This window comes from Micropterus salmoides, unplaced genomic scaffold (genome assembly GCF_014851395.1).
Source record: "Micropterus salmoides isolate LMB-PRFRI ecotype aquatic unplaced genomic scaffold, ASM1485139v1 Ms_hic_scaffold_22, whole genome shotgun sequence".
Classification (NCBI taxonomy): domain Eukaryota; kingdom Metazoa; phylum Chordata; class Actinopteri; order Centrarchiformes; family Centrarchidae; genus Micropterus; species Micropterus salmoides.
In genome coordinates, this window is record NW_024041373.1 from 14,863,945 (window position 1) to 14,889,093 (window position 25,149).

At 38.7% G+C, this 25,149-nt stretch overlaps 1 protein-coding gene across 2 annotated transcripts in view; it reads right to left on the bottom strand.

Annotated features, from left to right (window-relative positions):
- Positions 1-3,871: 3,871 nt before the first annotated feature.
- LOC119916804 (ligand-dependent corepressor-like) overlaps positions 3,872-25,149 on the bottom strand; it is a 37,869-nt gene continuing 16,591 nt past the window's right edge. The window contains exons 2-7 of one of the 2 annotated variants that reach the window (XM_038736761.1): positions 21,855-21,920; positions 20,718-20,797; positions 20,131-20,263; positions 19,474-19,788; positions 19,237-19,339; positions 3,872-10,532 (exon numbers count right to left, since the gene is read on the bottom strand). In XM_038736761.1, the coding sequence (XP_038592689.1) occupies positions 5,798-10,532; positions 19,237-19,339; positions 19,474-19,788; positions 20,131-20,263; positions 20,718-20,797; positions 21,855-21,920 (5,432 nt within the window). In that variant the 3' untranslated portion in view covers positions 3,872-5,797. Of the gene's footprint in view, positions 10,533-10,685; positions 17,197-19,236; positions 19,340-19,473; positions 19,789-20,130; positions 20,264-20,717; positions 20,798-21,854; positions 21,921-25,149 lie in introns of those variants that run through there. The other variant, XM_038736762.1, reaches the window with a different exon arrangement.

Consider the following 25,149-nt stretch of genomic DNA (forward strand, 5'->3'; position numbering starts at 1 on the left):
GATGCCCTTACGATGCACCATACTGGTGTCACAAGAAGAAGATGTGATGATAATAGTATTTTATAGAAATCATCAAAGCCACCCCCCCCCCCCCCCCATTTTTGAGCATTAAACACTTAATTTCCTGCATTCTGGTGACATTCTGCCTTTCCTACTTTAATTTATGATGAAAATGTCTTCTTTTTTTATGTAAAGGGAAACAGGTGGCAGGTGATAATTCAAAATCATATAGGTATTACAGAATATAATACAGTGCAGCTCTCATTCTGTGTTGCTTTCACATATGTTTCTCCTGTAGATCAACTTTTCTCATGTAATATCATCCCTGCTGAATTAGCACACATGCTGGCATGATTTAGTATTCATTCTCTTTTGTCATGTTCACAGGGAGAGAAAGGGAAAATTTCCCAAGGGAATATTTGGCTAAATAGAAACTGTGACAAGAAGTTGTTAAAGTTACTGACTGGTGCTGCACATGTTGGAGTCTTTTTATCATCAGCTTGTTTATTCTTACTTGAAATTGCAAATAAACCCTCTCAAAACACTTTCATTGGTTCTTTGCCATTTCATGTTGCAAGCTATTTTATATTTTTACATTGTATTTATACATCAGACTCCATTTCAAAACTGAGTCCATCGGGAGAAATACTAATTATAATATACACCACAGTCCATTTGGAAAACTACTCATTATAATAAAGACCAGAGTTCAATTGGAAAACTACTAAATATAATATACACCAGAGTCCATTTGGAAAACCACTGATTAAAAAAATACACCAGACTCCATTTGGAAAACTACCAATTATAATATACACAAGACTCTCTTTGGTAAACTACTCATTATAATATACACCAAATTCCATATGGAAAACTACTAACTAGTAATTTTCCAAAGGGACTGATGTATATTATAACTATAATATACACCATTTGGTAAATTACTAATTATAATATAGACCCGATTACATTTGGACAACTACCAATTATAATATACACCAGATTCCTGTGGTGGGAAAAGTGTGTTTAAATAAACAGCTCAGGCAAACACTTGTCTTTCCGTGAATTTTATTCAAGTCTTCTGCAGAAGGAACTCATAGGGACACATACACATCAGAGAGTATCATCCGAGTGAGCTGCAGTGTAACAGCTCATGCAGCTTTTATCTTAGTCTCAGGGTCAGAGTACTATCTCATCAAAGGAACATGGTGTCTTTCAGTGTTCCCTAGTGAACACTCAATCTGGATCTATAGAAAGACACTTAAAGTCATGACCCCTCTGGACATATGCTAAAGCATCACACACATTTACCTTCCATTGACCCCATACCCAAGAGGCTAGAGGCCCCTAGTGAGATTAGTTACATGGCAGTGTTTTAAAGATGGTTCTCACGAAATTCCCATTTAGAAAATTACCAATTATAATTTACACAAGATTCCATTTGCAAAACAACTAATTATAATATACACCAGACTCCATTTGAAAACTACTAAATATAATATACACCAGAGTCCATATGGAAAACTACCAATTATAATATACGCAAGACTCCCTTTGGTAAACTACTCATTATAATAGACACCAAATTCCATTTGGAAAACTACTAAGTATAATATACACCAAATATATACCAGAGTCCATTTGGAAAGGTACTAATTATAATATACACCAGAGTCCATTTAGAAAACTACCAATTATAATATACACCATTTGGTAAATTACTAATTATAATATACACCAGAGTCCATTTGGAAAACCACCGATTAAAAAATACACCAGCGTCCATTTGGAAAATTACTAACAACATACACCAGAGTCCATTTGGAAAGGTGCTAATTATAATATACACCAGACCCCATTTAGAACACTACCAATTATAAACATACACCAGAGTCCATTTGGAAAACTAATAATAACAACATACACCAAAGTCCATTAGGAAAAGCACTTATAATATAAACCAGAATCCATTTGGAAAATACTAATTATAATATACACCATAGTCCATTTGGAAAAGTACTCATTATAATATGTATATTATAATTAGTAGTTTTCAAATTAACTTCATTCATTTGGAGAACTACCAACTATAATTTGCATTTCACCATTTATGTGAAATTTCCTCTTGTGTTGATTTTGGTGAGAAGTCGTTGTTTGTTCACACTGTTTTCTGCAGGGACTGAGGTGACGGAGGCCAACTGTTTACCAATCTGTCCCACAGTGGGAGATTCCTGTGGTGCTCAGGACTCTTGCCCATGAGCCGTATGGCAGGTCATGGCAGGTCCCTACCATGTGAAATGCCTTCATTGGCTGCACTAAAGCTTTTCACAAAGCTGGCAGGCTTGCCACGAGGGCACAGTCAACCAGGAGCACAGGTTCCTCAACTGCCTAGCTCTCATGAATGGCAGTAAATATTTGTGCACTAGGGTATTAAAAGGTATGATTCAAATGAGGTGCTTATCGGATCGTCGAACAATGCCTGAAACGGCACTTGCACTCCACCTAACCTAGTTAACCAGAAAGAACCTCAGGTGAAGGTGTAGAAGCAGGTTTGGCGGAGATACTCTGTTATTCTTAACGTGGACAAGACAGAGGTGACTAAAGTTCAAATCACATTACCACGCATTGATTCAATACTGAAATGTTATTAATCAAAAAAAGAATAGAGACTAGCCTTTATTACATGTCCTGAGGTTCAACGCAGTAGCTATATGAAAATTACTAATGCTGAAAATGCTTGACGCTGTTTTTCTACTAAAAGCATCAATTTAAGACCCAACGACAATTTCCTCCCTTAGGTAGACCTCACTCTCAAAGAGGTTGGAGACTCATGATTAAGGGAGGCTTCTGCCGTCTTTCCCATGCGCTCTTCTTCCCTGTGGAAGAAGGGTAGAATAGAGCATCATTCAAGCCAACACCACCACACTAACAGCCTGCCCCAATGCACCTAGCTCACTGGTCTCTGTCTTGTCTATCTAATGTAGCCTTGTGTTGCTTTTATTCTTATTTTACTGTATTTGGTGGAAATACCTCATCCCCACACACTGCATGTGGGAAAGATACAAAGAATGTACTTACTTACCAGATCGAGGATGAGTAACAGTAGAAGGCTGTCTGCAACTGATGCAGCTTCAGTCCACTGCTTGTGTAGTGAAGGCACTTTGCAATAGGCCAGAACACTGGCTTGCAACACTACAGGTGGTTGAGCATGGTCTTCAGATGAGCCCAAGGAGAGGTGTGACAGCAACACAGCAAGAGTCAAGCCAAGAAAATGTCTGCAGCGTTATGTAGCTACAGGTGGTTCTATGAGCGATAAGATTGATTCTTCATTCTGGTTTCAGAAGCCATCGTTTTACTGTACCTCATTAGAGCGCCATAAAAAGAGGTGCGTTTTTACAGGTTTTTAATGGCAATTCATGGCGTAAAACGCAGCGTCCTGACCTTAGGTATGCAGGTTTTTACAGCGTTTTCTTAACAAAATGAGTAATTTGGCAGCTTGGGCTTGCATACCAAATGAAACACACACTGTCTACGCCACATGCGTAACCATTTTAAGTCTATGGAAATTGTAGGTGGAGAGAGCAGAGGTCTTGTCAGCGCTTGTGAGGTATCTGAGGTACTGGTGTGCATGTATATTGATATGTTCCCCTCAGAGGCACTGGCATGCCAGGAGGCAACTACGGCTTTTGTATTGAAATGTACAACGTAGTTCCTTTCAAGCATGCGGAGTACTTTAGTTTTCACTTTGCCAATTGGTTCACTTCCTTTGTAATAACAAGACCGTGTTGGATCCTTCTACAAAATGGTAGTTCAACTTTGTCTGGGTAAATAACATTAAAGCACTTGTATAAATGAGCGAAGAAACCAAATATAAAATTCAAACATCTTTATATCAACTCCAGCAAAAATACAAAGTTTTTAACATAAAGATGTATCATTCTTGAGATTACCACAAATAAAGCAGTTATTTCTTTCTAATATACAAAATCAAAATCTTTAAATAGCAACTGTAAAGAATAAACATGTTCAAGTCGGATATTTGGTGGGCTGTTTTAGATTTGCTAAATTCATTAGCCTACATGGAGTTCTTAAATAACAATAAAAACATGACGGACATGCTTTACATTTACAGATGATTTACCCTCTAGAGAGAAATTACCATAATAAAAAAAAAATTAACACTGTGCTAAAAATGACAATTGACAATACACTAATGTAAATTACTACTGTGGAAGTTAAGAAACTTCACATTATGAGAACATCTGCCTGACAGTCAATGACAATAAAAAACAACATAATAAAACTGCAACATACACGGATACACAACTCAGAAGTGTGACTGGACTACCCCAAAAACTTCATATCCAACTTGTGAATAATCAGGGAAGGAATTTATCACCCTGCAATGTGCCATTAATGCTAATGATGCCATACAGTTTCATATTAAATCAACCAAATACACATATACTTTTCAAGCCTTTGCTGTCTGGAATTTGTTAACCGAGTGATACACACGCGCATATCCCAAAGTCTTCTCAGATGGTTTTTCAGTGCAGGTTTTTGACAGACACTAAATGTGCATACATAGTCTTGAATGGGGTTAGTATTTTCAAAGATCAGGGGCATAAATATAGTTATGGGTAACATCTCTAATGCAAGAGTTGCAGAAACTGTCTCCACATTAACAAGACTTACATGCTGCAGAAGCAGGTAAAATACTCAAATTGAAGTCACTATTATGAGCAAACAACAATGGGTGCAAAGGTCAGAAGTGACTGCTGAGGTACACGGTAAGGAAAACTGACCCATAACATAAAAAATACAAACTTTTGTCATGACACATACAGATCACGACTGTCTGTTTTAACAATTCAGGCTTGTATTTGCTTTATCATCTAATACAACTATAATAACAATTTCATGTTAATGCTCTGGGGAAATGGGCTTCTGAAAATAAACCTGTAAGGTGAGAGTAAATAAGAAAATCAAAACGCCTCAGTCAACATAAGAATTTACAGATGAAGTACGAGGCACATACTGTGCGGAACGGAAACAATGTGCACACACTTAGTGAAGCAAAATGAATGTCGACTGCCTCTCCAGGAATTGAAAGCTGTTATAACTAAAGGACAGGAGTTTTCACATTTTACATTGTATTTCTTTACACTTCATAAATAAGGCACCTGGTCACAACAGTCACATATTCACAATGTTGCGATTGGAAGACAGGCTGGAGATACAAGCTGCCTACTTGCTGCGAGTAAAAATGTTATTCAAAATGAGCTCCCTTCTCATAGCAGGCTCTCTGGACAGTAAATGCATGCCATCATCTAAAACAATACATATATACAAAATGGAAAAGGAGAAAAAACAAAACAGAATGAGTGAATTTAATGTGACCTTGATAATTGTATCAAAGTTTGATGTGTGTTATCCCAACTTTTAAAATGAGGTTTGATAGGCTATTGTTATCTCCAGCCGTCTCGTAGAGTGCTGAAACATAAAGCCAAACAGCAACTACATCTGCTAGACATCATGTAGGACATGTCTGTAGTCACTGAACACAGCAAACGCTCAGCATCACATTTGCATTTTTCACACTGAAGCTTTACAAAAGCATAAATGAATGACTTTCAAAAATCTGTTCCTTCTTCACATATTTGCCTCCTGAAAAAGGTCTCCTCTGAAGTTTTCTCAGAGAGTAGAAAATAGATATTTTCGGTCCTTCTGAATATATTCCAGATCAAATATAATCACAAAATCCTCATGAAACGCAAACTCTTTCTGCAGGTCCATTTTACTTTAAAAGTGATGTCCTGGTGCGCTTAGCCGGGGCCTCTAAAAGCGTCTGCCCTCTCTTGGTTGCCGATTTTGTTGCACTGCATGGCAACGAGGCTGCCCGACTTCTCTTTGCAGGGGACTTTAAAGCCCCACTTCTTGTCAGAGTGGCTTCCTCAGCTTTCCTGACTGATTTAGGAGATGCATTTTGTATTTTCATGGACTTTGCGGGCCGCTTTGAAGCATGACTGGGGCTCCCACTCAAAGGGACTGCCGCCTCCATTTTTCTCTGGGATCTTGTTAATACCTGGTCAGGTGAGGCGGGCACCTTGACATCCACGCTCTGCAGTGGGGTCTCGACAGCATTCTCGGTACCTTTGATTTCAGCCACTGTGCTTTGTGAAGACTCTGTTATTTGGATCTTTGCAGCATTCACTTTATTCACAGCAGGTTTATCCACCTCTACCTTCTCTTCTTCCATTTGTTTTTTATTCTCGACCTTGCTTTTAAGTGTGTCGACAGAATTGTGTTCAGATATTTTAGGTGACCCCAGTCGTTGAGAACATCTCTTTGGCAACTCTTTTTTAGGTGTATCTCTTGAAGGTCTACTACTGCCCTGAGCCTTGACTGCCCTCTGTTGAACAGGATGCTTTGTAGATTTTCCAGACAATGTTTTCCTTCTTTCCATTTTTGCTGCGGACTCTTTCATTCGTTTACTGACCGTTAGTGCTGATTTCTGTGCCTTTAGAGATTGCTTCAAGTTTGACTTAGCGGCAGACTTTGTAGTAACCAGTCTTTTCTCCTCTTTCAGTCTAACATTGGTTTGCTGACCCTGCATCTTCTCTCGAATATTAGAGTATTTCCTCAAGATCCTTGCACTTGCTGGATTCTTTGACTTACCAGAGGATTTCTGGGATTCACCTATCTGTGCACGGGCTGCGGCAGAGGAGTGTGACTCAGTCAACGTCTCAGTAGTACTGGGAAGTTCTCTCCTCTCTTTCCCTTTGACTGCAGTTGCCTCTTGCTCCAGTGCTTTAGCAATCAGTTTCTGACTTTTGGGGTTGCTCTTTACAGGAGAGGCGATGGCAAACTTTTTCAAATGTTTCTTTAAGCGCTCTGCCTGTAGGCTTGGAAATACCCCCTGAGATGTCCCTGAAGCACTAGATGAGCTGTGGAAGCACAGCTGAGTTTCTGATGGAAGACGTGTATTCACCTTCTTGACAATGACAAGGGACTTTGTTTCTGTTGTTTCAAGGAACCAACGACAGATACTGGTGAGATTAAAACCTTTCATGAAGAGCATTTGGACTGGTGAGTATTTCTGGTGCTCTAAAGACTTTGTTTTCCGCGCCCTGCGTTTACTTTTCCATATCGCTGCCTGCCTGTCTGCTTTATTTTTGTATTTTGTCACTGGCTGACCATCTTTGTCCATTTGCAACCAACCTTTTTGCATTTTATCATACTTAATGTTCAGATTTGTAATTAGTTGCTGGTTTTCTTCTGCAGTCAAGGTCTCCAAAAATTTGTTAGTTTGTTTTGGGGGCTCAGATCTTGGTGTAATGATGGGGATGGCTGAGCTGTGGGGCAACACCGATGCAACAGACACTGGAGGGGCCTTCACCTGAGCTTTAGTTATTCTTTCTGGCTTTATTCTGATAGGGGAAGCTACATCACTCTGTCTTCCAGCTGTAGTATGAGTGCTGGTAGAAGGTGCAGCGAATCTCTGTGATCTCAAAGCTAGTTTCTTGCTGTCCACTGGGGTTGACTGAGTAACAGACTGGTGGCACATTTCAGGCTTACTGCTTTCACTCCTTAATGGCATTCTTGTGGGTTTGTCTGATATGGAAGAACTGCTGTCATCTCCACTTGCAGACCTGTCTACTGAAGACGCTACATTTGGCTTCTGTGGCAAAGCAACATCACTTGCTTCTGCCTCCTTTCGGAGAACCCGCTTACTTCTTAATGGGATAACCTGTGTTTGCATTTCAGTTTTTACAGGACTTTGATTTTCTAATGGACTTGATTCCTCACCGCTAAGTTGCTGTTTTTCATTCTTACTGTCATCTACTAAAGCCTTTGCAGACCTTAGTTTCTGTTTGGCCTGCAATCTACTATCCCCTTTTTGTGTTTCTTCAGAGGTGGTCTTTACTGGCTGAGTATTTCCAATGTTTAACTCCACGGTTGTCTCTGGGACTGTGTTCTGTTGGGGCTGTGCAGAGGATGAATGGGGAGATGACATGATTAGAGGAGAAGAGGTAACAGGGGACGGAGAAGGAAGGGGGAGGGAGGGGAGGTGCTCTGTAGATGGAAGAACATGGATAGCAGTAGGTTTTGGAGATGAAATATAAGTGACAGCATTTGATCTGGGTGGTGATGCTGGAGTTCCAGCTGGCCTCTGGCCGGCTGATCTAAGTTGCCGTTTGGGCTCAGTATTCTGAAGATCATCAGAGACGACAGGCAAACCACCCTGATCTCTCTGAACTCTCTTTTGTTTCTGGATTTGTTTGGTCCTTGCGGGAAATTTAGATGTTGGCCTTGATGGTGAAGATGGCTCTTTCACCTGCTGAATCACAGGAGTAGTCTCAACTGTGGCAGAAGATGGCTCTTTCATCTGCTGAATCACAGGAGTAGTCTCATTAGATTTTACAGGCATGTGTGTTTCAGGTAGAAGATTCTCCAAATAGTTTTTTTCAAAAGTCGTATCAACAGCTGAATCAAGAGAAGTCTTATTGGATACATTCTGACTAGATTTTACAGGGGTGTTATTAGGTGACGTGGTGCTGTTACTTGACCTGCGCCGCAGACTTCTGTCCGAGGCTGATACGGGTCTACCATTAACATAACCCACTACCTGTGATTGGGTTTGTCTTAACCGCTTTGGCAGCGAAATTACAGTACCTCTTTTTCTACGCCAAGGGGGTAATTCCTTCAAGAGTGCGTCAAGTGTCTTAGAGGACAAGTCATAGTCATCATCATCATCTTCTGTCTCTAAAGGCATAATAGGGTCAACTGCTTCAGATGTTTTTATTTCTGGCTCTCTCTCTTTCTCCCCTGCTGAACCTGTGGTATTTGAGTTTTCTGGCACTTCAAAGTTACCATTGTGCATCTGTGTTTGAAGTTCCTGAGGTTGCTCATCGTGTATTTCCTCCCTTATATTTTCCTCTCTACTTTCATCAACTTGATTCACCGGTGATGGGGAGCTATTCTGTTGGAGAACAGGTTCACTGTTGAGCAGTTTATCTGATGAAAGCTGGGGCTCACCACCTTCTACAGTAATATTCTCTAATGGTTCCTCAGCTGTTTCTGCGACTATTTGCTCGGCACTTTCACATATGTCCTCAGGCGCTTTATCTTTTTCTGCTTCAAATGGAGCCTGAGCAACACTTTCTTCACTTCCTGCTGGTGTCCCTGTATCTGCAGTATCCTGTTCTACATCTGTGTTCATATCTGTTTCTTTGTTCTCTGTTGGGTACCTTATGGGAGACGGAAGAACAGACTGCCCCTTGCTCTGACACTGATCTGTCTGACTAGTTTCAACTATAACATCTACTTCACTGGCTGCTTCCTCCACCACATCTCCTGTTCCTGGTACCACATTCTCATCTGACTCTTCTGTGGACATTTGTTGATTCATGGTCTCCCTGCATGCTCCGACAAAAGGCATATCCACAAGTGGTACTCCTTCAGGCTTTGAAAGCATTTGTTTTGGGGTGACCAATGTGATCAACTCTGGCATTGGATTGGGACAGTTGCCCCTCCCAGCCAATGTACGGACAGTTTTTAACTCCCAGATTTCATCTGAATACATATGCCCTCTGGTGCTTTTTCGTGCATTGCGACGTGGGAGCATGCTACGCTGCTGCTCCTTAAAACACTCAGTGATTGGTTTGTCAATAAAAACAATATCACAGTGGCCGAGATCAGGGTCAACCATTCCCCTACAAGCAGAGTCCCGGATCCGATGATCAGAGGATGCCTTGATAGTCTTTCTGGCAGTCCGTGGAGAGTCTGAAGGAATGGTCATGTGGACTGAAAACACTTTTGCTGGTGTATCTTTGGCATGCCCGAGAGTGTCTCTCTGCCTAGCTTGATGTGTGTGACTAGCTTGATTTTGTCTTTTCACAGAGGAGAGTCTAGCACTGTGAGCCTCTGTTCTGTTGGATGAATTTGAGTTACCCTCTCTTTCCTCCACAGTTTCAGGGTGAAGTGAAATGTTGGCGTTGAGCACACATGACAGCTTCTTACCAGCAGCAACGTTGCTGGTCATGATTTTCATCTTAAGAGGTGCATGATCACCATGACGGTTCTCTGCATCTGCTGGACTAGCAGTGGGGTTGACCAAAGCCTGGTTAGTCCCTGACCCAGGGCTGCGAAGATCCAAAGCAGGGCTAACAGTAACAGATATTTTCTCTGGAACTTTTTTCATTGCACAGCTACTTGGGATAAAATGGGACATATCCTGGACTTCTGACTTGGGAGTAGGTTCATTGGGAAACCTTAGCTCAGGGCATGACTTCTCAGGCGTGACTGCGCTGGATTTTGCAGTGGAACAAGCAGTTCCCTGGATCCCAGAGGTCGAGGTAGAGTCTTGCTGTGTATTGGAAGATGCCAGTGCTTTGACCTCAGTCTGTAGAAAACCTATGGCATCTACTATCTGTCTCTGGTGGTGGGGACAGAGTTTGGCCATGAACTGTTCCAGTGTGGACGTGGACTGCAGGTCTTTTGCCTTTGCAACACCCAAGTGTGGAGACTCACTGAGGGGAAAGAGAACAAAATACATGTAAATGCACATCAACAGTGGTTCATACTATTGACTGGTATTTGATTGTTACATTCAAGCAGTAAAATGTACCTAATACAGTGAAGTGGTAGAGCTGAATATTTACTTGAAATAATTCACAAATGTATTACAATGATTTATCACTGCATATTTATTAGAAGAATAGGTGATTTTAAAAGTGAATATTTCATCCAGTGAATTTGACCAATTACGTTGTTACAGCTATTACATTTTTATTCTTTGTACAGTGGTACTTTTTGTTATAGTATACATCAAGAAAATGTCACACATGCACTACACATTTAGTAATGGTGGCCCATATTGATTAAAACAAGTCAAAGACATGGTTACCACTTGAAAGAGCAAATACATAGAAGGGAATATAGAGTACATATTTTTTGTCAAGTTTTCATGTATGGCTAGTGCAAAGGTGACATTTAGATACAAGTGCTCAACAATTTAAGACAACCTAACCAGTAAAAGAAAGATCAAGCGTGACTCAACATATGCAAAATTAGTTATTCTAAAACCTGTGTGGTTTTGTTTGTACTAATGCAAACAAAATAATGTCAACTAGGGGGCCATGTTTCTGTATTTTTGGCTTTAGTTTTGTCAGTGAGGTAGGTCTATTACAAAATCCTCCGCTACCTTTGGAGCATTTATACCATCACATTACGCCAAAAATATATTTATCTTATGCCTTATGAACATACAAATGAAACCACATCTGGATTCCTGAGGTGACATGTCACAACGTCATGATGTGTAATCAAGAGGGAAATAGCTTGTAGTCAAAAATAAAATTCTGATACTGTGTTGACTAATGGCAGTTTAAAACAAATTAAACAAAAAATATATATATGTTTGTATGCAACTGTAAATAATCTGCACTGCCAAATACAGTACCATTCTACTAATATAAGTGAAGGTGAAATCTAAATCTTTTGACGTTGCCTCCTTTGAGCAACAGCAAAGACAGTGGAATATCTAGTGTTAAGCTTGCTACGTAGCATCTACTCTGTGTTTCAAGCTATATTGCAAAGTTAAATATCATGGATCAAGTAGGTAGTTTGAATGTGAGTTTTTACTTTGTTGAAAATGTTAAATCAGGACGGTTATAACCTTCCTGATTTAAATCTGTAACCTGTAAATACATGCAGCACCTACTCCCACCACCTCAAAGGTGGGAGGAGTGGGTGCTACATGTACAGTAAGTGAGAAGAGTCTTGGGACTTTTTGTTGATATCTTCAGAAATTCTGTTTTAGAATGTTAAATCAAGGTGTGTGTTTTTTAAAATTAAATAAGTGCTGTTTGAGGTACTGAACTAGAAAGAAACGTGTTAATCAAATAGCATTGGTCAACATCTTACCTGTACTCTAAGTTTATATTAACATTCATCTTGTAACAAAGAAAAAAATAATAAAACAGTGAAAAGATGTACTAAGGTTTCGTTGGCTCCAAACACAAAATGTTGTACAGCATGCCAAAATATCTCAAATGTAACTTTTAAAAGATTAAAAAATTAATTTTAGAGATTAAAAAAATAACATTTGCTGCAACCCGATCAATTTTTCTTTTTTGCTAAGATCATTAACTTCACATCCCTGCTTGCAAGGTCTAAGGAGTGAAGTGAATTACCTGAATAATGAGTGGCAAGTGTTTTATCCCTGAGGGTTTTGCTCCCTGTTGCACTTAGCATCGCAGTAACAAACTGACACAAAGTACATAGCCTCTCTCCTCCAGATGACTAAATCTAATCTAACAAGCAGAATTAAACCAAATTACAACTCAACTCCACAATACTTCACAAGCACACAATCATGGCTGTGTTAACTCATCCACAATGTTAATATGCTGTCCATTAGGGATACAAATAATCTGGCGAATTATGAACTACCATATGGGAGATTTTAGCATACATCTTCAGTGAACCATTAACCAGACTCTGAACTGATTTAGCGATATTTCAGGTCAAGTTAATCTACTTGATACATTGTTGACAGTAAACACACCAACACTCCAGTATTAATAAAAACACCCTTAAAAGATAAACTTCACCATATACAACTAACTTCTTACTGACACATATGATTTAGTCCAATCATGCAAACTATACCCAGTGTCATTCCTTTATACACTGTAAATGTCAAATCAAATATACAAACTTTGTACATATATTTCATGGACAGGGATACTCTTTAGTCATTTGAAGAGCCACAGCATTTGCAGTTGTGTAAAGCTGTTTGTCCTCAGATTTTTTTTTTTTTACTAAGCAAGATACCCAACTTGTGGAGGAACAAAGTGGGACAATCGTAAAGGGTATTTCTTCACATCTATCATGAAAGACAGTTAAATATACCTTTTACACATTATCCATTTATGTCTATAAACACTTGTGAGTAACTTTTACTTTTGTTAAAGCCATTTACATTCATGTAACGTTCTTCAGTGATAAAATAATTAAGGAAATAAATATTGATTAATAAATATTGCATTAACAAAATAACTCCAAAACACATCAATCTGATTACGTATATAAGGGGAAGTAAACTCTTCCTCTACTTTAGGAACAAAAAGGTTTCTCCGAAGCAGGAGATAATCAGAAATGCTTTTGACACAACTGTCAGAACAACAAGCTCCCTAAAGAGCTACCTCCCCACCACAAAAAGAAAAAAAATTGAGATAAAGAAAACATTAAATATATCAGGATGCAATTAGGAAAAAGGATACACTGAAATATTTACATGTGGTTAAACAGATTTTTTTATGTCTTATAAAACACCTTTATGACTGCTCTTTCTGTAAAACTGTGGGTTGTGTACAAGAGAAACTGCTACATAAAACAGCTACGAGAACAGTAGACTGTGATATTAATAGAATTTCCAGATGAGGTAGTCAAACATTAAAATTGCTACAATAGACAATGGAGGAGAGCAAAAACATGCTTACGTGTCAAACAAAAACATCTTGTATGTCTTTAATATATTAGAATGCATTAAACAGTTTGAGTAATGCTGGATGATCGTTAATGCAAGAAGAATTAAATGAATTAATTATAGCGAATCAGTGACTAGATTTTACTTAAATTGTACATGTGTACTTGAAGCAACTGCTTCGTTTTTGCAGTTATTCTGACCTTTTGTGAATATGTGTAAGAATTATGAGTGTTTTTAGAGTGGTTAAATCAGTGACTAAAAATAATTTACCTTGACATGAGAGGAAATGCAAACCATAAAAAAAAAAAAAAATAAAAATAAATCACCTAAATAGAGCAAGAAATGGTTGAAAATAAGAGAATGCCAACAAGAGTCAGCAAGTTTATCATGCAATATAAAGTTATACTCTTGTTACAGATCTATTAACTGACAAGTGTGCACGTACCTGAACTGTCACTTAAAAATGTTTACAATCTAGGCAATTGTATGTAATATGACCGCAGATATAATATCTGAGTTAAATGCTCAGGAATCATTTCTTAAATTAAAAAAAAACATCCACGTTCATCGAAGCAACATGGTGTACATCTAAAAGCCTGCAATATTTGCTAGAGCTGTGAATTAACTTAATAAAAGAATAATGGTCCATGATCCATTATTCATGAATGTCCTGAGGTAATAGTAATAATGCACAATGAGGTGTACTGATAAGCAAATTAATGGATGTGGCTCAGTCAGTCCACCAGGCAAGAACGCAATGAAAATGGCACATATTAAGGTATCAGGCCTTCTTTAAAGGTTTTAAAGACCCACCCATTCATTTGCAATGAACTACAAACTATAAACCCCGCTGTTGCAAAAATAAATAAATTAAAAAAAAAAACACACATTAAGTTGGGCTTGTCTTTACCTGCACAAAAGGTAATCCGACCTAATAAAGATTAGTCAAATCTAAGTGGAATGAGATAATATTTTATATTCAATATTTTTTTTTTCTCTTGTTTCCTAACTTTTTATTTATTGAATTTTTGCCTTAGTAACTTGAGAAGGCGGCGGGTGTGGACTGAACCATGATTGTAACTGTAGCGAAGTTGGCTAGCTAGCAAATGTTAGCAAGGTAGTACAGTCAGCCAGTATGTTAGGTTCCATCTGATAATATTGCTTGATAAAGTTCTGGGGTTTTTTATACAATAAAAATAATAGATCTTATTTAGACTTGTGAACATGAAGTAAACATTTTAAAAATACCTGAATGTATTTTAGATAGTTAGGATATCTGATTCCAAGAGTTTAGCCAGTGCACTATTTGTGAATGAATAATTAATTAGTTTGCTACAACAGAGTATCATCCTCAAAACCAGTGTCAGTGTTATTAATTGAAAACCTTAAGAGACAATTCTTTACCATCATGTGCAAGCAAGATGTGTGTGTGTTTGAATTATTTTAATAATCAAAAGTAAAAAAAAAAAATCCTTTCTCATGTCTTAAGAAACTTCCAGAGATAAAACTTGGAAATTAAAAAAAAAAGACGAGCCCTAAATCACACAGAACAGAAAAAATGCTCTGAAAGATTAAACTGGCACTGAAATGCTACTGGTTAAGTTAGTTAAGGTAGGCTGTGAAGACATCTGAGAGTAGAGCACAAATACTTGTCAGTGAGACATCCTCAAAAGGGGTTTTGGGTAGGTTATCCTTCCCTGTTAGAGGTGACTTATGAGGCAATGATTTAGTTTAACATATCTGTAGCTGAGGTATATTTATGTGTGTACAGTAATCCATTACCTGATAAGAGACATTTTATTTGACTGACAAGTGCTGCACCCCAATCTGAATTCATCCTGAGTGCACTGAAGGCAATGAGAAAAAAAAACCCTAAAACTATTCTTATAGCACAGCAAAAAATATAAAATATAGGTGACAAAAATCTGCCATGCTTGTGAAGATAAGCTTAATTTGGATTGAAAGGAAAGTTAAATTCACACACCATGCCATTTCTACCGACTACAACAATAAATATTTTTGCACAATAGTGTTTGTAATTTATAAATATTTTCAATATAGTAGCGTTGGGACATACTAATCTCCAGTGTCCATTTCATAGAAGTGCATTTGCAAAACAGTGACAGAGACTTTCACTGTCATCCATAAACATTTTGTATACTTAAATTGGCCTACACAACATGCACACAGAATTAACTATATATTCACTTTTAACGTAGTATATAAGTGCTCTGAACAGTACTGAGAGGGGACACTGAGGGGCGCCACTTTCTTAGACATGACTCAAAATGGCTCTGTGTGTAAAGAATACATTTATAGAGCCAGAAATGATCCTTTTCAAAACATAACCTAAATAAATAAACTGAAATGAGTTAACATTATACTATAGTATATTACAATCCTCAACAAATAGCAAGTATGCCTTCTAGGCACAATACATAGGGCAGGGAGACACTTTGAGTGTTTAAGCTAGATAGCCATACACAAATATATTAAATGTGTAAATTACCAAAAGGGAGGGGCAAAATCTAAAAATTAATAATAAAGATGGGCATTTCAGTTTAAATGTTGGACACAACTAGGTTTTATGGGGAAAAAAGTAAGCTACTACCACTGTCTGGCAAATGCAAAATCTGTCTGGTAAAAAAGTACTTTAGTATTAGTACGTTTTATCACTCAATTATCAGAGGCTTCCATCATGGAAATCACTCCCATTATCTTCAGATGCAATCTCTCTTTTCTCAGACACAATGTGCTGGGAGTTTTGGAGTTCTTTCTTCTCGGGGGACCGTGAAACACCCTGTTCATCTATCTGGCTTGCCAACTTCAGTTTCTTTTTGGGGGGATGTTTCAAGGTCCCCAGTCGCTCTTTAACTTTGTATTCCAGGGTGCTGTGTGGAATGCCATAGATTGTTTGGGCTTTAGACACACTCATTTTCCCACCCATCACCACAACAATAGCCTCTTCGAGCAGCTCAGTGTTGTACTGTCGATATCGCCCGCGTTTCTTCCTTGGCTGCTTGTTACCTAGGTCTGACTCTGAATCCAGTGCATAGTTTCCCCCCAAGGCCTTACGGCCAGCGTCGTGAGGCCAGTATTCCTTCTCGGAACCTGAACTACTGAAGCCTCCACTGCTCTTCTTCTGGATCTGCCTTGGTAGAACGGAATGAAGTATTTTTCCCAGGCCGTTCTCACTAATTGAACCTGAATACTCGGTGGACAGGGAATCCCAAGACGGGTCTGTTCCAGTGGACAAAGTTCGCACCTGGGGAATCTTGAGGTCAAAAGATGGTAAATGAGAAAGAGAGAGGCTGTGGTCCCTGCAGGCCTCCTGGAGGTTTCCTTTCTCATAGGCAAGTGACTTTGTCAAAAGTCCAGCGGCTTCCAACAACCTGGGTATGTCTTTGAGGCGCTCGCTAGCCTCACTATTGGTTTTGAGTTTGAGGAGGGCCCCAAAACGAGTTTTGGAATTCCATGAGGCAGATCCATTTCTGAAAAGGTCAGTGGGTCTGGAGCTGTGGTTATAGCTGAGAGGTGACTCTGGATCGCTCTCCAGATCCGCCTCCTCTTTGATGTGCAGCGAGTATGCAAGGGATGAGGAAGGCTTATAACAGGTGGAGTGGCCGATATTCTCCCTCCTCCTCCCATCCTGTAGGCTCCTCATAAACAGCCCGACTTGTCCATCCGCTCTCAACGATCGCCTGATTGAATGGAAGGAAATTGGGTGTAAGCAGAGCTTGCACAGTGCCTTTTTTCTCTTTTCTAAAAGGAGGATGGGTTGGGGAGGGGAAGATGTTGGCCACTCCTTTATTATATGACCTTGCTTTGGTAACATCACTATCTTTTAGAATAACTGTGTTGTAGTGTGTGTGATTTTTAAGAACAAAAAAGGCTCAAGTTTGACATTTTTTATTTGCTTGCTGTGATGCATGTTTACAAAATTTACATCAACATAAAAAATAAGAAACAAAACAAAAAGAAAGGTCAACGAAACAATGAAAAGAAAAAGCAAAGAAAAAGGCATTTATTGGAGTACATAAAGGTCTTCCTGTGGCTCAAAAGGCTTAGCCAGAAGGAGGGATTATTTGTCATTGCAGTTAGGAAGCTTGGCATGTAGCTGCTAAGCATGGCATAATAACAATGCCATGCTTAGCATGCCATACAAAATGACTAATGCAAATAAACCTCTTGACATTGTGTGTGTTTGACGTTACCACTGAACAAGCACAGCAATAAAAGAGTAAGCCAGCATTGGGTTGATGTGTGTCTCAAAACCTAACTGACTAACTTAAGTGTGATTCATAAAGGAGAAGGATTTGCACAATACATCTGGTAGTTAGATCAGAGCTGTCATTACTTTAGGGTCATCAATATATTCAAACCAAAAATAATAATAATTCGTTTTTTCTAAAGTTATTACTCTATAGACCTTAAATGTAGATATTTTTCATTTTTATCAAACAGGACAGTGTGCATTCTGTGTAATATATTCAAAAATGAAAATCAGAGTTGGTTTTATTTTGCTGGGAATGATCAGTGCTTTTAGATCCTATTAGCTCTTTTAAAATAGCAAAAGAGGAGAAGGCAAAGACACTGGTGCTTAATTAATCCAAGTAACATTTTAGTTATGTGCACATTCAAGTCCAGATGAGAATAGCGGTGAAGCTTCACACAACAGAACCAAAACTATAAAATAAAAATAATAAATCATATTTAGATACCTCAAATGTTTGATTCAATTAAGAATGAAATCAAATGGCAATTTGTCTACAGGGAATGTTGGAAGTACATTCCTCTGATTTGGATGAATGAAAGTTATATTTTCTAATACTTCATATCAGTGACTATGCTCTAAAGAAAAGGTTGGCATGTTTATTAGAAGCATGTATGATATGGAAACTACTTGTGTTACCAGCATTGTCACAGACATACAAGCAAGGCTTACATTTTAATATTAATACAACTAAATGTAATTTTCCATGGGTGAGAAAAAATGAAGCGCAAATGTGAAAGAATAAACGCCGCTACTGCACTACTTGAATCTCAAGTCTCTAAAGATTCTGTAAGATGCATCTACTCTATAGTGCATTTGTCCTCAATCCTCAATGAGCGGTTTCACATGGAACCTGTTATACAGTGGTCAATGATAATGTTTTGATAGACAATAATGAACAGAAACGAAAAACAGGCCGAGCTAACAGAATCCTTTAAAACCACAATGCCTCGCAAACTAACAAGATGCTGCCCACTCAGTCCCTAGCTGGCAATACCAGTAACCTGTTTGTCAAAAAATGCATTAACTTAAAGTCTGCAAGGTAATTCATTTTGAATGGCAGCATGATTTAAACTGCATCTACAAGGACATGCTGGAGTGAGATTTAAAAACAGCAGAAGCACATGGAAGATTTCCCACTGTTACAGTTGGTGAAACCCCTTTCCATGTTTCTTTGTGGCAGAAAACATTTCTGTTAGCACAACCCTATTTGTTGCTGTTCATTTTCATCAAGCCACCACCTGGCTGAGTGAGCTCCAATTTCAGGACTCAAATTTCAGGCCTGAGCTATTGCCCATGCATTGATGCCACTGCACGTAGCCCGTATGTATTAAAAATTCCATTCATTCCACATTCAATGTGTGGTCATTCTGAACTAAAGTGTAATAAATCCTCAAATAAATCCTCAAAAACATTACTGCTTAAGGCCAGGAAACTAAAGAAACAAAGAGAAAGAATGTTGTCTTACCCTTTGACGGTGGATGTGGCTGGAGAAAGGCAGGGACTACGGACAGGCAGGCTGCTGCTGCTGCTAGAGCGATTCTTTTTGATAGATAAGTCAAGAACTCCATCTGACAAAAAAAAAAAAAATCACAATTAGAACAAACAATCCATTTAGATTTAATGTTAAGTTGGCCTATCACCGCAGCACTAGTTCAGTCCTGAATAAAGCGCTCTGTTAGTAGAAGTATTCAAATCACACTACCTTGGTCACTAGGCACAGCCAGGGGCTTCTTGATGGTGAGGTCAAGAGGAGCATCCTGGTCAGCCATGAGGAGCTTGCTGAGGACAGGGTTGTGTGCAGGCCCAGCCAGGGTGGCAGCAGGGCTGGTAGAAGGAGGAGCCCCTGAGAGCAAGGGGGGGGTCGACAGGCTTTGGTCAGGGGGAGGCTGGGAACTTGAGCAACTTTCCTGAGGAGAGCTGGTTTTTGAGGTATATTCGGCAGCAAACTGTCGGATCATTCTCTGAAGGATCTCTCGAGCCACTACTGGAATGTGTGGGTCCGAGAAATTTGGCACATCTAAAAGGAAAAATACATGGAGGTAAAAACTGTTAAGTCAGCATTCCTTTATGGAGCTATAAGTCATTATAAACATTCACAACCACATTGATCAAATATTTTTCAGCCTGTAAAACAACCAAAAGAACCCCCCTACATACTAAAGTCATTTTCCGTAGGCCATAAGAGCTGCGGTAATATGAATTAATTCATGGAACATTAACATTTAAATAAAAGCTTACTAAGTGAAGTTTGGCGTCCACCATCTTGTCTGCAGGTCCATTGTACTCAGCACATTAGTGTCATAACAACGCAAAATACTGATGCACTAGCCCACTCCATCACTGAGACATCAAGACTTACCTTTTCTGCAGAGAACTGCATTGAGAAATTCCTCTGCTTGTTTCTCTAGTCTGCTGATTGCAGTCTGATCTTTAACCTGGAGAGGTCTGTGCGTATCTTCAAGCCCCTCGATGCCTAAGCCAATTAAGTGTTCCTTTCAAATAAAATGACAAAACCGTTAAAGTCAGTGACCTTCAGACTTAAACACGATGTATATATGCATACATACTACACACACCCACCCCTTTTATTCAGCTGACTGATTTCTCCTCACAGGTAATTAGGCAACAACTAATTATGCTAGGAATCCCTTAAGGATTAGAAAGCATAGGCACATTTAATGTACTCCTAACATTCAGTCATCCATCCATCCATCCATCATCTAAGCCACTTCTCCTGTTAAAAGTCCTGGGGCACTCCTTAAATTTCAGCTTTATTAAATTACACAAATGTGGATTGTGATCTTTATCACACATCTCGTGCTTGTTCGCCACTTAGTTTGAAAGCATTAAGGCTACAAAATAAAGTCATTTATTAAGAAAACTCCTTTTTAGTTTTACAACTGAACGAACTACTGAGACACCAAAACCCAAATAAAGAACTCTTACCTTTACTTTGTCTCGTCTCAAACAGCAGAATAGACAATTTTCATCAAATGACCAGTCAGACACTGCTGTGGGTTCAAAGTCTATAGACAGAAAACAGACGACAGGCAATTAAATACAATTGTGTGGCACCGTCTTAGTTTCTGTCTAGATTCTGTCTCTTTCTGCATTATCACCAACACAACCACCATATTGTCTAGCTGCACATAGGATGGATCATAAAAATGGTTCTATTTGAACCTGTAGTGTCCTACATTAAGGTAGAATCTAATTACTCAATAATGAGACACCTGAGGACAGAAACGTATGAACGAAATGAATGAGTGGGCCATAATGAATGTTTTAATTTGTTTTATTAGTAAGACAGACTGAATCAAGAGTAGACTGATTCAGTTCAACTTAATTTTCAACACCCATTGTCTCCAACTGCCACTGTAGAAAGTCTACTTAGACTTCGACAGTCTTCTCACTGCAAATGTAATGAAAACCCAAATAATGCCCACTATTGTCTCACTAGCATCATGCATTGTAAAAATGTCTGTAGGACACTGTAGACTTTCACACTGGCCCCACGCCATCCAAAACACCAACTTTGTAGGAACACAAGGCATCGTCTCTTCTGCAGCCAGTGGGGCTGTCTTGTAAAGTGAATGTAGAGGGGTGCCAGATGGTACAATGCAGCAGTATTGTCATAATGAGCAGACAACAGATTATGCTCAAACCACAAAATTCTCATTCACGTCATGCATTAGGGGTGTAACGGTACATGTATCCTTCCCAAATGTTTTGGTACAGGACGTTTGGTATGCAACTTCCTCAGTTCGGCAACAGGATCATAGGGTGTACTGGGTCCTTGCTGCAGTGGCACAGGGTTCAAGTCAGACTCGTGGCCCTTTGCTGCATGTTGTCCCCTCTCTCTGCCACATTTCCTGTCTTTCAACTGTCTTATCTTAAGAAAACAAAAAGCCCCCAAAAAACTTTAATAATAAACAAAAATATTATTATTTATTTTCTCTCTACTGAAAACATACCAAACCCCAAAACCAAGGTGCTTTCCAAATGGTGAATTGTGTGTACCGCTACACCCGTAACTTGTATGGATCTTGGCTACTATTTATGAAAATAGTCTGAGATTCTTACCCTTAAATAATTTTAGGTCTTCTACCAGCTCTGGACTAAAGAGACCTTCGAGAATGCTCTCAAAACCTGCAGAAAGACATGAAAATCAATAAATATGCAGTTGTCAATGGTAAATCACACAATAGCAAAATAAACAAACACTTTGACCTAACATTTGATAACATTTACTCCCAATTAAGGCTCAGTGCTGAAACCAAAAGCAGCAAAACAGATACTCAAAATGAATCACTGTTTGAGAAAACCTTATCTGCCCAAGGGCCCACAATAATTTGTTCATCTACTGTACATCACGAACATTTCATGTGATAACATCTTTTCCATTCACCCAGGCTTGTCTTTGCTCATCTCTTTCATCTTGACAACCCTGTAAGCAACCATACGCTTCTGTTAAAACAAATTATCAGCTTTCACCCCAGGTTTTTACTTCAGCAGTAAATACATACACTCCATCCTCCTGTTGCCAAGCAACTAAAGCACCTACAGAGTTGGGAGTGACTGTAGTTTGTAACATTAAAAAGAAACAGCCAGAAACAAGGCTGCTACATGATAAAGTAAAGTATCCTATACAATGCTGCAAATCAGGAATTCACCCAAAACAAAGTCACAGTCCACTAAAAGACAGTTCGCAGTTAAGTAACTTACAAAACATCCTAATTCACATACACAGCCAAAGGAAATATTGTGTGTGCATTACTGATGAGAGGGATGTATCCTACAGGCCCAGCTGTTTGAAAGATATAGTGCATAATGCTGCACACTACTTTGCCTGCATTAACACAATATGCAATGTGTGTTTACTACCGCAGGGTAAGTATAACCGATCCAAAACCACTACATACATTAAATGAAGTGCTAAAGGAGGTCAGAGGTAACATCTGTCAACTGAACTGGATCTTAAATGAGAGACTGCATAAATCCAAATGTGCAAGGCACTAAAAAGCCAAAGGGTCATGAATCAAAACACTGTCACAAAAAAACCCCATAGATGATGATGGTTGTTAGAACTACAAACATATGTATTAGTAGCATTAAAATTTTTAAAATACTGTATTTAAAATCACATGTTGAATTGTTCATTTAAATACACAACATAGTAAAAGTCCTACTTACAGTACGTCTTCACAGATAACACAGAAATTTATCAGCCCTTACCATCCACTCTCTTCGTAAACTCAAGAGTGAATTCAGAAAAAGCTGTCATCTGTTAAAATGCCCTCGATCGGCTTCCCTACAAATTCCCACCCACTTTTCAACAGCCAAACATGAAGAGAGGGAGGGGGGCAAGTGGTGAAACCCAGCTTTGCCTATAGCTGCAGCGTTAGCCTGTTTCTGGGTTAGTGCACAGGACTTCAGCTGGAACTATCCAATCCTATTTCTGAAATATTTCAGAGGCAGGAGGAGAAAAGTAGGTCATCCACTTTCGTTTGACAGAGCAGCGCCATGACATCAAACTACTCTTCAGGAATTCAGTTTAGGGCATTTAAAAATGTGTCACTCTGTAAAACATGACTATGAGGCAACATTAACACATTTCTACTGACAGAGCCAAGTGTGGTAAAGTGGCTGTTGAAAAGAACCTCTTTTGCTTTACACAAACCTCTTAAAAAAAAACATTTTGAGACCAGCACCAGCAATTTAAATTTAAAAGTGCAAACCACCTACATGTAACCTGGGAAAAAGACAAATCCACAAGCTCATGTTTTATTTAGTCTGGCTGATGCGTCTGGTCCCCCAGATTCCCAGCCTACCTGGACTGGGTCGGGCCAATCAGACACGTTTTGTTGCTCTGATTGGTTGTAGGTCAATTGTAGGTCCAATTGCATCCAGAGGCATCTTGGTCTGCACCTCTGGTAATAATGCCCCTTGGAAATTGAAAATTATCTGAGAGGTTCCAGACTAATTCGAGTTTGCGAATCGGTCTGGCGATTTCAGGCTAGCTTGCGTGTGCAATGAATAAATGATAAGGAAGCTCTACAAAACCAGTGAATAATTTAGAATTATTACAATTAAAATGCACAATAAACTGAAACATGTCACTGTATTGAGTGCCCTACATTAAAGTTGCTATAAAGTATGTACTTTTGGATGCAGAAATAACACTATAATGATCAGCATTTAAGGTGCATTTCCTGTTTAAATGAACATTCACCAATAAATTAGGCTGAAGAGGGAATTAGGCCACGATTGAGCTGCTACTACACATATCTGGTTTGATGTATAGTGATCGGCCTCCAGATACAGTAATAAGCATGGGGTATATAGGTAAGCGATAATTAGAAGAAAGGAAAAAAAAGGAGCTCAGTATTATATGCCATCAGGCTTAACACCTAATTATATAAAACTTAGAGAGAACTAATAAAAAAAAAAAAGGTCAAGACAAAGATATCAGGTTAATGAGGCTGGCAATCATCATCCATTGCAAAAAATGGGGTCTGGGTGTGGGGACACACCTACAGCCTAATTGCATTGACAAGATGTCATTGAGGATCATTAAAACATTTTGTCTTTTATCCAGAATTGTTGGTGCCTTTATCTTTTAACTGTAGCAGAGAGATAGTCATTCATCCAATCATCTAGCTCTATATGAGGAGACTGATGAGTCAAGACCATTTTGCTATTTTCAGCACTTATTGACTTGTTTTTTTATTTGCTCCAAATATCTACATAATGTGGTTTTCCTTCAGGCAATTTATAGCTGAGTGAAAGCACAGCTTAATTCTCACAGAGGTATGCTGAAATGAAAAATCTAATCGCATGCCAAGAGTCTTTGCTTAAATGAAATAAAATCACCTTTGTTCTGGAGATGAGAGCAGCAACTTTTAGCTACAAACTACAAATTATTATTCTAAATAAAGTCTCTCCTTTTAACCATTAACTAGGGAATAAAAAAAATTAGTTAGTATTAGTTAGTATTAATTAAGTATGGTTAGGTTTGTCTGACATCACTGAAGCAGACATCACACCCACTCTACTAAAAATGTATAGTTATTACTATTAATTCAAAGTTATTAGTTCTCATAACCACATCCTTTAAGTGCAGTTTTAATAGGACAGTTCAATGGACTTTTCTTTTCGTTCATACAGCAATGTCGTTTATTTTCCCCATAACTGTTTTTAATGAAGACAATATATTCCTCAGTCAGAATTTTTAAATACCTATTTTAACATGTCTAGAGGCAGGCTTGGCTAAAGGTAAGCTAACAGATACAACTACACGATTATGCTTATGCAACTGAGGAACCTGTTGTACACTTAGGTAGTCTCTGCAAGAGACTGGCTTTCAACCAAGCTTTTT